The sequence below is a fragment of the Amphiprion ocellaris genome, chromosome 14 (assembly GCF_022539595.1).
Source record: "Amphiprion ocellaris isolate individual 3 ecotype Okinawa chromosome 14, ASM2253959v1, whole genome shotgun sequence".
Lineage (NCBI taxonomy): Eukaryota > Metazoa > Chordata > Actinopteri > Pomacentridae > Amphiprion > Amphiprion ocellaris.
Window position 1 is genome coordinate 10,369,619 of NC_072779.1, and position 14,966 is coordinate 10,384,584.

General features: G+C 39.6%; 1 protein-coding gene across 1 annotated transcript; it reads left to right on the forward strand.

Annotated features, from left to right (window-relative positions):
* Window positions 1-1,955: 1,955 nt before the first annotated feature.
* Window positions 1,956-14,844, forward strand: kl (klotho). Its single transcript, XM_023298515.3, has 13 exons — window positions 1,956-2,813; window positions 3,566-3,996; window positions 4,097-4,176; window positions 4,329-4,491; window positions 5,351-5,456; window positions 6,532-6,678; window positions 8,429-8,664; window positions 10,527-10,722; window positions 11,114-11,292; window positions 11,887-11,994; window positions 12,328-12,433; window positions 12,620-12,746; window positions 13,840-14,844. The coding sequence occupies exons 1-13, from the start codon at window positions 2,097-2,099 to the stop codon at window positions 14,172-14,174; spliced, it is 2,931 nt and encodes a 976-aa protein (XP_023154283.2). The 5' UTR covers window positions 1,956-2,096; the 3' UTR covers window positions 14,175-14,844.
* Window positions 14,845-14,966: the final 122 nt, after the last annotated feature.

Here is a 14,966-nt window from a genome sequence, read left to right on the forward strand (position 1 = left end):
ATGTGTATTTTTACAAATGATAAGAATCTTTTATAGTTTGTAACTGTAAAATTAGAGTATTTTTTTTACTGTATTCAAATAATTCATTGATTTCATTTTACAGATATTTGTCATTATTTGAAAGGAAAATCTGTATTAATACAAATAGTAAATCATTCTTAACATTAACCATAAAAAAAACATTTGCAAAGGCTGTCATTATTTTACAGATGTTTGTTGTTGAGGAAAATTATATATATTGAAGACTGAAAAATGCTCAATTATATTTACATATTTTCTTGTTTTGTTAAATTAGAGTTAATAACAAGTAAAATCATAAAAAAATCTAAGCATTAATGTACATATTAACCTTTGTAAAACAGGTAAAAACTGTATTTAATGTTCACATCAACATAAATATGTAATTTTACAAATAGTATTTTGTTCTTTCGAAAAACACTTTGACCATAACATTTTTGCAGTATTTAAATCAGCAACAATTTCTTTATTTTACAGATATCTGCTGTTATTTGGATGGAAAATCACCTAAATTAAACATAATTTTTTTAAATTTATATATATGTATGTATGTATGTATGTATGTATGTATGTATGTATGTATGTATGTATGTATGTATGTATGTATGTATGTATGTATGTATGTATGTATGTATGTATGTATGTATGTATGTATGTATGTATGTATGTATGTATATATATATATATATATCTTACCATTTTGCTTTCATGCTATGGTTGTGATATACTTTCAGATTTATTTAAATGGTTGTGTTAATGCAGTTGAGTGACACAAAGGGTTAGACACACAAAAGTCATCTGTATTTTCATTTATTCTATAATAGACCGTTAGTTGATTATATGATTATATTTTTATAAATATTCCTGATTTCTCTCTGTGAATAGCAAATTAGTTCTTTCATAGCTTGACATAAAACTGATCACAATTTCCAGCTTTTCAGTTTCAAGCTTTTCAGTTTTACTTCTACTTGTTTTTTGGTGAATCATTTGTATTAACAGATGGAAGATTTTTTTTTTTTAATGTGAATAACAATGGGTATATCTTTGTCTGAACAACCATCCAGACCCCAATTATTTAAAAAAAAAAAAAAAAAACTTTTAAGAGACATTTTTGCTTCAGAAGTTACCTTAATAATCAATTGATTAGTTTCTGTCCTTCCTTAACTAATCATTTTAGCTCTACACATTGACAGTAGTATTGGTTTCTGTCTTCACGTGTTGATTTATTAAAGACTTACAATGACATTAAAGCCTTTTTTATTTTAAAATGTATGTGTAAACTATTACAGGTAAACGTACGTTTTTATCTAGAAAACAGGCATTTTAATCTGAGGTGTCGTCACTAAAACTGCAAGTTGACAACTTCTTGCAGCACAGACACACACAAACCAACAGCCTCACACCTCCTCAGGTATTCATGCAGATGGCAAAGATGGCCAACAGGAGGAGGTCTGAGTTTCCAAGCAACTGAGCTGAAAGCAGGAAGATAAGGAAGTAATGTGAATGTGGTGCAGCAGGGTGCACTGACTCTGCTGTTTGCTTATCTTCTCTCTCACCCCTTCAATCCCCCTTCTCTCTCCCCAACATCATTCTCTGACTGATCCGGGGAGAAATGCAGATGAGTTTTGGTGCTCTTGACATTTAAACAGAGTTATGAGATTATCTGTATGATAATGGTGCTGTTACTGAGATCATATCGAGGATTTTGCACCTGGGTCACTCAAAGAAAAAGGCCTTGTTTTAAATAAAATGCAAAACTGGGGCCTCACCTGGACTCTGATGAATTCAATATGAGGCCCTCGTGTTTATCCATTTAGTTATTTAAAGGGATAATGTGTCCTTGCTATGCAAACGATTGATCATTTGGGGCTCTTAACATCATGTCGCGCCTGGAGACCTTCGTGCGTCAGGTGCTTTGGCTAATAATTAATAGATTTGAAGAGGCGGCCTGTGGTGGGTTCACAGCTGGCTGGCTCCACTCCACAGTCCTCGGTTTAGTCCCTGAAAGCCTCCAAGCATGGTCAAGTAAAGACCATTACCAAAAAAAAAAAAAAAACTAGACCTCCAGGACAGGCATCATGAGAGACCTGATCGCCCTTTTGACTTTTCTCGCCTTCACCTCTGCGGCCGCAAAACCCAACGCTGGTTTGAAAACGTGGAGTCGCTTCAGTAAGCTGCCCTATCCAGGAGACAAGGCTTTCCTCTACGATACCTTCCCCGAGGACTTCATATGGGCGGTGGGCACAGCTGCGTACCAGGTGGAGGGCGCGTTTGAGAAGGACGGCAAAGGCCTCTCCATTTGGGACACTTTTACGCGCGGCGGGAACCGGATGGCCACCGGAGATGTGGGCAGCGACAGCTACCACAACATCCACGCCGACATCCGAGCCATCGGGCAACTCGGGGTGAGTCACTACCGGTTCTCCCTGTCCTGGTCCAGGATATTTCCCAACGGCACACGCGGCAGTTACAACAAAATCGGCACCAACTACTACCGGACGCTCATCAAGCGGCTGAAGGAGATCCGGGTGCAGCCGGTGGTGACGCTGTACCACTGGGACCTGCCCGACCACCTGCAGCAGAGCCTCGGCGGCTGGAGCAACCCGGAGCTGGTGGGGATCTTCAAGGACTACGCGGATTTCTGTTTCCACACTTTCGGGGACGATGTTAAGTACTGGATCACCATCGATAACCCGTTTGTGGTGGCGCGCCACGGATATGGCACCGGAGTGGTCGCTCCCGGGATAAAGAACGACCCTGACCTGCCGTTCCGGGTTGGACACAATCTGCTCAAGGTGGGAGACAAAGTTTGACAACATAACAGTTTTTTTTTTCTCTTTGTCATCACAGAGGTGCAAACTTCATGTAAGTGCTTAAGTGATTTAAATAAGATCAGTTTCTGCACCTAAAAGTGAAATTTAACTGTATGATGTTTTATATCTATCAACTCATTTGATTTTTTTTTTTTTTTTTTTTGCTTTGTTGTTCTTTTTTATGTTGCATTGTTATATTGTCTTATATTTGTGCAAGAAATGTGAAGATGTTTCCTTTAGTGTGTGAAAATCTTTTGGATCATTAAAACTGATCCCATTATAGTTAAAGTTGTGTTGCAGCTGTTGGAGCAATGGCAACTTTGTAAGCTGTTGTGTCATTTTAATCTGTGAAACATATTACAATTGATGTTTTGGCTGATAATTTGATTTAGTAGCTCTCAAGTCATTGAGTAAAAATTTAAATATTTCTCCCTGGATATTGGGTATGTCAGTGAAGTATTTAAGAGAGTAAATACCCTTTGCACCACTGCTTATATGTACTTAATACTTTGTCCTTGTTTATGCTGTTTTACTTTTAGAGATTTTTTTTTTAACTTTCTAAATCCTCTACTAATTATGATATCTGTGTTTGTATTTTGGTGCATAGACGTCTCCCTGTGTTTCTTTCAGATGCTTTGCTCGTCTAATAGCACTTTGAGCAGCGCTTACCTGCATGTAATATCCTCTGACTGATGGATTTTCCTCAGTCCTCTTTATCCTTTTCTCTCCTTCAGGCTCATGCAGCAGCGTGGCATCTCTACGACCGCCACTACCGTCCCCGACAGCATGGGAAACTGTCCATGGCTCTGGCCTCTCACTGGATCAAGCCCAGTCGCACCCGGCTGGAGAGCCTGCGAGAGTGCCAGTGCTCCCTGGACCACGTCCTGGGCTGGTTCGCCCGGCCGCTGTTCACAGACGGAGATTACCCCCCCTGCATGAAGGCCAGGCTGGGCTCCCGGCTGCCGTCCTTCACCCAGGAGGAGAGGGAGCAGGTGAGGGGAACCGCTGACTTCTTCGCCCTCTCTCACGGAGCGGCCCTCAGCTTCCAGCTCATCAACGACAGCCTGAAGTTCGGGCAGCAGGAGGACCTGGACCTGAGGATGCTGCTCTACTGGGTCAACGCAGAGTATGACAGGCCGCCCATCTTTGTGGTGCAGAGCGGTTGGTAGGTTTAGATGCTGATTTTGTTTGTGCCTCTGTGATGAAACCTTGTCCTATTTATTGCCCTGATGCTTGCTGTGTTGAACACCTTGTCGTCCCTGCAGGTATGTCCTCGGCAACACCAAGACAGAAGACCCAAAACACATGTACTACCTCAAGACGTTCATCGCAGAGGCACTGAAATGTGAGATCGATTTCATTCATTCACAATAACTGCCCAGAAAAGCTAAGTTTTACATGAACTCAGCTAAAATGTGTCCTATTTCACATGATGTGGTGAGGACAAGACGTCCAATCTGGCATCCTCACATCTGTCTTTTCGTGTTTGTGACTCAGCAATCGTCATAGATGGAGTGAACGTGATCGGATACACAGCCTGGTCTCTGATAGACGGCTTTGAGTGGCACAGAGAATATGGCATCCGACGGGGACTTTACTACGTGGACTTCAACACTCCTGACATGAAGAGGGAGCCGAAGACATCTGCCACATTTTACAGGTGTGTGTTTGTATGTGTGTGTAGCACTTGTGTCTTGTATTGTTTATTGTATTTATGATGTCTTTGTTACGTAGTTTTGTCATATTTATGCCTCTATTTCTGTATTTTGTTTTTGAATGTAAAATGTACCTGTTGTGAAATGGGCTCTAAAGCTAAAATTGCCATTGTGATTGATATTACAGGTGTATAGTAAAAGGTAATCGGCAGCGATTTTGCAATTCCATTGAAATTTATGCAGATGTGTGTTTACTTTAACCTTTAGGATTAATAGTAATTGATACCAACATGCTATTCTGCAACAGATCTGGATTTCTCTTGTGGAGTTTCCCTATCATACCATACATTCGGTTGATTTTTTTTTTTTTTACAGATATTCATGAAGTAAGATATATTTTGAACAAATATGTGTAATTAATGGATGTGCAAAAATGTCTTCAACATCTATTTTGGAAAACACTTGCATTTCTTCAGAAGGGAGATCAGTAATTTTAAGATGCTGACTGCCACCCTTGAGTCACCAAAATTTGAACATTTGGTCAGTTTTTCACTGGTATATGGTGTAATTTGCAAGTATGTCAACACAGATATCATATTTTAAATAATTTAAATACAGATAAGCTGAGCAACTGGTTGTGCAACCCATTTTTGACATTTTTTCTATCATCTTTGAAATGAAAGAATTTATTAAGAAAACAAAAGCCAAGTGGATAAATCACCACAGATTTGGTTTCATTTTAAATCGGTCAAAGGACTTTTTTACCCCCCTTTTTTTGGATGAATCTAAACTACAGAACTACACTGTCACTCTTAGCACAACTTGTCCTGAATGGAGTCTGCTCTTCTGTCATCATTTGTCCAGAAATGTCATCCAGAGAAATGGTTTCCCAGAACTTCCAGAGAACAGACCAGCACAGGGAGTCTTCCCCTGTGATTTTGCATGGGGGGTGTCAGCCAACTCGATACAGGTTTGTGTTTATTTGTGTACAGCATACTGCATGCTAAAAACGGAAGGAAGGAGTGTGCACTATATGTGTAGTTGTTGAAAGATATAGAAAGTCAGATGTCTGGTAATGAATGAAACACGACTGGAATGCTCCTCAAAAGTAAGAACTTGAGAAAATATTAGCTCGACCGTATTAACTTTGGTTCACAGATTCAGTATATTTTAGATGTTGCTAATATTTGGAAAGAAGACCTTGTATTATGCATTAATTCTACTTTTGAACACCAACTTTGTGTGCTCCTCAATGATGAAAGCCCACCATGAGACATTTTTTAAGTCCTATTATTACCATTTTATTTAGCTTTTCCTCTCCTCTTTGTCGCGTGTTCATCACATTACTTTAAACATGCAATTTTCATCAATCTTTCCATGGTAGAATGTTATGTTTTGAATCTCAGAATGTAAGGATTTGAATTTTACCATGTCATGTTTCAGTTTTCAGAATGTCACGTCAGCTGTCTGGTAATCATTGAAACCTGACTAGAATGCTTCCTCAGAAGTACGAACTTGAGAAAATTCTTAACTTCACTATATCAACTTTGGTTCACAGATTCAGGATACTGTAAATGTTGTTAATATTTGGTGAAGCATGATGCCTTGTTGACTCTGCAAAAGACAAAAGAAGACACTCTGTATTTCACAATAATTCCACTTATGAACACCAACTTATTGTGCTGCTCAATGAAGAAAACCCATTGCCACACCTACGTCTCACTCATAGCTCTGATAGACGTTTTTATATCCTATTATTTTTGTTGCATGTTCATCACATTATTTGGAACACGCACTTTTCATGGTGAAAGTCCAGCTCATGAGCAGGCACAGCGATGAATCCTCTCTTAATCATAAACCACATAAACTCACACAGTCGGCCTGCTTAGATAAGCAGCACAGAGCCAACCGTGAGGATCGATTTGCCCCATTTGGCCTTTATTTGCAGTTGCGTGTATTAAGTAAATGTAGTGTTTGAGGGTGTGCATGTGCCTGTTTACACTGGTGTGCTTTTCTTTTTTTTTTTGTTTCTCATCATGTAACAGGTGGAGTCCACACCCAGCCAGTTTGCAGACCCCAGTGTTTACCGCTGGAACGTCAACAACGGGGAGCTGATGAGGCTGGAGGGCTTCAGTTCACCTCCATTACACCGAAACACACACTGTGCTGATTACGCCACCGTCCGACAACAGGTCTGTCTCACCATCTCTACAGTTATGTTTTCGAAAGCTTCACACTCAAAAGCAGAGGACAACAACAACAAATCTGTCGAACTGACAAGTCTGTTTTTTCCCCAGATAACATATCAAGCACAGAGTGAACACTAGACATTCAAACATGCTGTAATTTCAGATAGTTAGGAACAAGTTTATCCCTCTTAATCTGACCTCATATGTGAGTCAGTGACAGATCATCAACTCCAAAATACAAAACAATAACTCGATACTGCAGCACAGCAATTTTCTTAGTATTAACGTAATAATTAGAACATGGTATAAATGTTTGGTTTTTTTAAATTTGAGGTAAAAATTTGCAAGGGAGCAAAGATTTGGAAACCTAAACATCATGATCAGTGTGATCAGCAAGATTTTGTCACATTTATTTATCAGATGCACCTGTTGGTAGCACTTTTTAATGTGCAAGAACTTGCTACATATTTAAACCATTCAATGTACAAATAGTTAGAGTTAAATAATCTACAGGAAAGTTGATTGTAATGTTCTGGTACAGGGTGTTGCCTTAGTAAGGTTTTTTTTTTCATCCAAAAGATACAATTTGGTACTAAAAAGGTGCATTTCTTGTAGATTTGTACACTGCACAACAGAAGTAAGCTTCACCCTGGTGAAATATTAATTGAATGTCAAATGATTCACAATTACTTGACCTTCCAATAACTGCATTTCTTCTCAGTTAACCAGTAGGGTATTTGATCTTATGTTAAATTAAAAACTAGCAGCGTAGATTTACTAGATTTAAAATACAGGCCCCACAGTAGGAGCCTGGTGCAACAAAAGTCAGTATCCACCTGATCATACTTCCACCTCCATGCTCCACTGCTTTGGTCCTGAACAAACATGTTGGTCTCCATCTGAGGTCAACAAATATATTTCATCTGACCAAAGAATGTGTTATTAATATTTATCAGGTTGCTTTTCATGCGTTGTAGCAAAGTTTCATTTTACTTTTGTGCCAAAGAGCATGCAAATGTATTTTTGTGGAAGCCATCCATTAAGAATGAAGTTGATACAAATGTGCTTGAAGCTGTCTGAGCTGTCTGGTTTCCAGCAATAACTTCTGTGCCATCTGTGAAGCAGCTGCCCATCTGTTTTTCAGAGGTAGATTGTGAAAGTAGTTCACTAGTTGTGGTGTCATTTTCACAGGATGACCACTGCAGCTCTGATTAGTGGGACGATGGCTCCTTTTATACCTCCTGATTACTGCTGCAACTGTCTTTTGATTGATTTTTAGTTGGCCACCAATCTCCCTGTATTTTTTTCCTATCTTTGTGAAGTCACACAACTAGATTTTTCTGCATGCTGATATGCAGATAGACACAGCCCATAGGTCCAAATCTGCGAGAGTTCTGATGCTCATGTCACTTTATAATCATATTCATGCATTTATCTGATTGGAAATCACAAATAACAGGGTTTCTAAGTTGCATGTCACAGGTGGGTTCACTTCTGTTGCCATGAGATTCTACTTCGGGGCTTGTATTGTCCATATAGTCTTTCTGGAGTATTTAATATTGATTGTGCATAAGATGAAATACCATACTTGTCAACTTAGGAATAATGCAATTATTAGGGGGTGATGCATTTATCATCATTTGACATTTATATGATTTTACACAAGGGTGAGCTCTCTTTGTGTGTATATGAGTTTCGTATCATCAGGGTATACACACTGACATGACAAACTTACCCTCCTCCCTCTCCTTAGGTGGATGAAATCAGACAGATGGGGGTAAACCACTTCCACTTCTCCCTCAACTGGTCGGCTCTGGTGCCGAGCGGCGACGTGGCTCGTCCCAACGCCGCTCTGCTGGGTTACTACCGCTGCTTTACCCGCCAGCTGCTGCAGGCCAGCGTCACTCCTGTGGTCACTCTGTGGCATCACACACGGCAGCGCAGCAGCCTGCCGGCCCCGCTGGACACCGCCAACAAATGGCTGAACAGGTCGGATGCAGCATTTTAATAGAAATCAGGTTTTCAGGATTGTTGATGCCTGAAGGAGGAGATGATGATGGGTTGATGCCAACCCTCTCCGATTCCATTACATTTTCTCACTTCTGCTCCTCAAGGGCTGTTTTCTAATATGAATTTCAATGACATAAATGCTGAGCAAGTTTGATGACCATCAGAACTGGGAAAATCTGTTCCAAACGCACAACTAATAAGCATCCATCTGTATCAGGCATGGTTTATTGCTATTTACGATAGTTGACAGATTGGTCTGATGTAAAAGTAAACATGAAACGATGTTCCCACAAACAGTCTGTTCTTGTTCTCATCGAAGTGAAGCCGTCCCTTAGCACATGCTGCTGAGTCTTTACTTTCCTGTAATAAACAGATAATGCTAAGCCCAAACTCACAATATTTAAAATGTGTTTGATAATGGAACATTCTGATGGGTTGGTATTTTTAACCTGATTGGTAACATTTAGTATTGTTTTTAAACTGGAAATCTGCTGAGCCATACGACAGTAGCGGATGAGTGTAAATGGTGCAATCAAAAATCAAAAATCCAGAATATCCACTGTCATTTATTCCCTTTCATGTGGGTGGATGACTGTGAGTGAGGTTAACAGTGGCTTCAAATCTGTTTATTGTATTAACCATACACTGTCATCATACTAGGGCTGCAACTCATGATTGTTTTTCACTACCAAATGCTCTAATGAATGAATTCATCCATCCATCCATCCACTATCTATACACCGCTTAATTCTCATGGGTCGGGCTGGGGGGGCTGGAGTCTATCCCAGCTGACTGAGGGTGATGGAAGGGGACACTCTGGACAGGTCACCAGTCTATCACAGGGCTACACAGAGAGACAAACAAGAACTCACATTCACACCAATTTAGGATCACCAGTCAACCTCAGCATGTTTTTAAAATGTGGAAGGAAGCTGAAGAACCCGGATAAAAGCCACGCATGCCCAGGAAGAACAAGCAAACTCCAAACAGAAAGATCCCAGGCCCAGGCCGGTATGCGAGCCGTGGATCTTCTAGCTGTGAGGCGACAGTGTTACCCACCAATCCGCTGTGCAGCCCTGAATTCATTCAAATCGCTTATATTTTCTAGCAAACTTAACAAAGATATTACGTTTACTCGACCAAAATACATATATTTAAATTTTTACTGGTTGAGAGGAGGCAAAATCAGTGACTTTCTTATATTTTAGGTTTAAAAATATATTTTTATAATGCATGATATGTTTCCTTCTTAGTAAAGCACAAGTACCGTATGTGTCAAATTCAAATTAGAATTTTGTCATTTGAATTTAAGACTGTTATGATTTGATTGTTAGAATGTTATGAGTTGGATCTTAAAATTTGAAGACTTGAATCTTAGAATGTTATGGTTTAAATTGTAGAATGTTATAAATTATTGAATTGTAGAATGTTGTGGTTTGAATCTAAAATGTTGTGATTTAAATTTTTGGAATTTATGTTAGGCTGCTAAACCTATCAGTCTTATCAAAGCACAAGCACCTTGTGTTCCAGATTCTGTAAAAAAAAAAAAAAAAAAAAAACACCCCCAAGGAGCCCCTAGTGGCTCAGCTATGACCTATAGTCACATGACAAAAATTTTGAGACTCTTTGGAGAACTGGACTGAACTGCATGCTGTGTTTACACAGAGCAGAAAAGATACAAGCTTGGAAATACCGATAGTATGTAATACCCTCCAGTTTTTTCTAGGGTAGGTAGCATATGTGGGCATTTCAGATAGTTAATTTGCCACCTTTCTGTATTACACACCAGCACTCATCTTAACAAATCAATAAAATTTCCATATTTGATGTTTTTTTCTCAGGGAGACTCCTGAGGCCTTTGCAGACTATGCCAGACTTTGCTACAGAGAGCTGGGGGCCCATGTGAAGATCTGGATCACCCTGAATGAGCCCAATGATGAGATGGTGAGCTACCAGGAGGGCCATCAGATGCTGAGAGCTCACGCTCTGGCCTGGCACGCATATGACCGCGAGTTTAGACATTTACAGGGAGGACAGGTCAGTAATACTGTCTTTTTTTTCTTTAAATGTAGATGTTTATGGTTGTATATATGTCTGCCTAAATGTTACACTTGAAGAGGTAGTCTGCAAAATGCTATTTTGTCATTTAACTTGTTACATTAAAGAATCTTTGTTGTTCAATTCTTGCATCACTTCCTATAAATTAGTTCAAATTTAAGCAGCTATCTGTTGCCATATAGAAATCACATATATCCTTTGAGGAAATTTGTATATAAGATTGAGTTTTTATCCATGTATGTTGACTCTGTCTAATGCAGCAGAAGTAATGAAAATAAAACGCTTCCTTGTGCGCCAGTAGGCTTGACGTGTTTAAATATGGTAAATGCAAAAGCTGTCAGCTGTACTAAAACACTCCGTGTCATCTCAGGTGTCTCTGGCTCTGCACATGGACTGGGTGGAGCCAGCGTTTTCTTTCAGCCGAGAAGACGTGGAGCCGGCTAAAAGGGTTTTAGACTTCTTCGTTGGCTGGTTCGCGGAGCCCGTCTTCGGCAGTGGGGATTATCCTCTGGGGATGAGGAGCTGGCTGCGTCAGCTCAACTCACTTGAGTACAAATACTTCTTTCACACTTTGTCGGATGTAGAAGAACCATTGCAGTTCACTATCACAATAAATAAAAACATTTATAGATCAGGTAGCCTCAACTGACAAATTGCTATAAGGTATATAAAATTGTAATATGGTGGGATCTCAGTACAGACTGGTGTGGGAATGAGGAAAAATGAATATAACGAACATTACACCTGCTTATCATCAGCATGTTAACATTGTTTGTCAGAGTATGTGCCTGCGTGTGTTAGTATCTCCATCAAAGCACTGCTACAGATCTGTTTGAAACTTTCGTTGAAAACATTTCTTTCATTGTCCTGCATTCTCACGCGACATGAACAATAACTGACAAAAATCTACTTTATGGTCATGATAATAGATGCTGTAAGTCTTAATTGTGATCACAGCATTGAAGTAAATGGAAACTAATAGGTCCCACAGTGGTCGGAAATCCAGTTTTAAAGCTTTACAATTATATCAGACTATTCACAATTAATGGGGCAAAGCCAAAACAACTAATGTGTAATTTTTCAATACTGCTGTTTTACTGTCTCCTGTTTAATGTGCCATATTTCCTGTGTGTGTTTCCACAGCCTGCCAGTTTTCAATGAGGAGGACAGACGGTTAGTTAAGGGGACATATGACTTCTTTGCCATTAGCCACTTCAGCACCAAACTGGTGACTCATGCCAAGGAAGACTCGTAAGAAAAAAATAATTTTTTGCACATAAATTTTTGATAGGGTCAAGTCATACAGACAAGAAAAAAGTGAAAAGAGGGACATGCAACAAAAAGTCCCTGCTCTGAATCTAACCAGGGACACCGAGGTTACATGTTTGGCATTTTAAATGCTACCCTGGACTTATGGAGCTACATAACTATTAATAATTGTCTGGGTGGTGAAGTAGTTTGTTTTAGAGATAGGAGACAAGACAAATTTGTTAACCTGTTAAAGTATTTACAAGGCAGGAGATTACAACTGATAATAATAAGATGTTTTTGTTGTTTTTTTCTGTATTCTCTACATGACTGCAGATACACCTACACAGCAGTGCTCGAGGTCCAACATATGATCGACACCACTTGGATCATGTCCTCGATGCCTGTCGTGCCCTGGGGCCTGAGGAAAGCCCTCAACTGGGTAAGACTGGAGGGAGTTATCTTGTCTTTTGAAGAGCTAAAAACTTAAATATTGATCTAATTGCACCTTGTGTACATGTATTTTTTTTCACCCAATAGATGAAAACTTTCAAGTCAGTTCTTGTTTCAGTGTAACAAACTTTGCTAGAGTTAAATAAGTGACGTTGTTCTTGCTGTTTTTGCTAAGGTGAAGGAACACTACTCTGATGTGCCGGTGTATGTGATGGCTAACGGGGTGCAGGAGGATCCAGCCCGCTTCAAAGACAGCCTGAGAGTTTACTACCTGTACAACTACATTAATGAAGCACTGAAAGGTGAGATTACAATCACATATATTCTGCCGCTGAGATCTGACAGAATTAATGCAGTGCGCTTGAGTATTAGTATTGTTATTGCTACATTTGTGAACTAAGTGCTCGGTCCTGTAAAAGTGAAATTTTCCCTCTTTCTGGCCTCGCTGAAGCTTAATTATTAGACAGACATTCAGGGCACTGACCCTGGATAGTCAGCTGACTTAGAGCACACATATTTGCAAACACAAACATCAACAGAGACACACACTGCACCAAACTGTTGAGTCACAGTTACCTGCTTCTCAGTGACCTGCCTTTATGAACTTTATTGAGTGACACTCAGTGAGGACCATGGCACTTTGAAACCTTGCAGTTTTTGTGCATTATTATGTGCACATAGCATCATGTTTTTGTATGTTGTAGTGTACACTTTGACCACTAAGTGGCAACAATCCACAGACAAGATCCTGCATTGAAAAGGAGCAGTTAAGCAGTTCCATGGAAGACGGACTGAGGTTCAGTACTGCTGGTTGTATCCTAAGGATGCAGGAAATGGATTCACCACATTAACAAGATTAATTTAATATTATCTTCATTGAAAAAAAATGCTTTTCTTTCAAAAGTAAGGTAGTGTATGTTGTGAATTAGCACTATATAAATAACATTGAAATGAATTGACTGAACTGTACGTCACAGATGATTTGTTTGAGGACGGTCAGAATGTTAAAAATTTGCAGATTCTGTTTTTATAGTTTCTGGCTTTGGTGTGATTTTGGCAATTTTTCTTAAAGATAACACACCTTTCAATCTCGCCCAGTGGGTTTTGGGGTTCAAAGGGTTAATAAACAGCCTATTTCACACTTTGTTGTAACTGTAAGCAAACGAGGGTCTTAATATATATCTTAATGATTAAATTGCAAACAAACATTTAGCTGTAAACAATTTCACTTCTAATTAATGAATACAAAATGTGTCTTTATCTCTTCTGAGACATTTTATTCTGCTTGTAGATGATAAATGTGGGGTTTAAAGGTGTCACAGCCAGCCAACCACCTCACCTTCACATGCAGTATCAAACATCTCACCTGCTGTGTTTTTCCTCCTCCGTCCACAGCGTACACTCTGGACGGGGTGAACCTGAAGGGCTACTTTGCCTACGCGCTGAGCGACCAAAGGGACCCTGGGTTTGGCTTGTACGGCCAAGTCCACGAAGAAGTCATCGTCAAGGCCTCACTCTCCAACTATCGCAACATCATCCAGCACAATGGCTTCCCCGTTCAGGGAGCCGAACCCCAGCAGTGTCCCAGTTTGCCTCAGCCCTGCCTGGGCTGCCACGTTCTCACCAAGAGGCCTGTGGTGGGCTTCTTGACTCTGGTAGGTTCAGGGGTGCTCATCACCCTGGGCCTCATTATTTATTATTCATCCAGGAGACACAAGGAGTGTTACTGATGGTCCGATTTCCTTTGTGTCTTTTTATGAGTGACTCTTAAAAGAAGCCGTGCAGAGTTCCTGTGAAGTTTTAACTAATAATTTATGTTAAATATGGTCTGAATAAGGAAGTGGTCCGATCAGCCTCACATTTTAGTTGTAGCTAAATGTCACAAAAAGTTGGTGTAAATGTGCTACAAATCATGTGTTTTAGAATATTGTAAGGATACTGCTTTGGAGTAACAACTACCAGTTGCCATTTCTTCCACTGAGGCACTTACGCAAATGGTAAACATAAAATAAGTTGTAGCATGAGGGATTATATAGTAGCTGAACTTCAATCACAAATGAAGCTGCACAGACATTTACAGTTTGCTGAACGGGACTGGATCGAGAGGCCTGACACCCAGTTTCACCAAATTAATTCCACCTTTACGTCACATAAACATTTGCCATAATGAGGCTTAAGACTGAACTATCAATTCCTTAGACATGTTGGGAATTATTCTAGACACATAACGAAAGATGGACAATATAAATGTTTTTTCTTTATAATAATCTTCTCACCATTTTTTGTAGTTTTGTGTCTGCAGAGAATACTTGGTCATCTGTCCTTAGTGCCTAACTGAACTCAAAATTAGATGCTTGCAAAATGTGTTAGTTTGCTGCATTACATCCACAATATAACCTCCTCATGTCTCCAGCCACCTTTCTATCCCTTTTATCAATGGAAGTTTTGTAGGCAGCACTGTGATATAGAATAGCCATCCTCATGTAGCTAATTTTCAGGATTTTAGGTGCTGATGCAAAAAA

Bases quoted from the DNA above. Each gene is read 5' to 3' on its own strand.
- kl (XM_023298515.3), top strand. From the start codon at position 2,097: ATGAGAGACCTGATCGCCCTTTTGACTTTTCTCGCCTTCACCTCTGCG. The intron at 2,814-3,565 runs GTGGGAGACAAA...TCTCTCCTTCAG, and splicing joins TTGGACACAATCTGCTCAAG to GCTCATGCAGCAGCGTGGCA. The intron at 5,457-6,531 runs GTTTGTGTTTAT...ATCATGTAACAG, and splicing joins TGTCAGCCAACTCGATACAG to GTGGAGTCCACACCCAGCCA.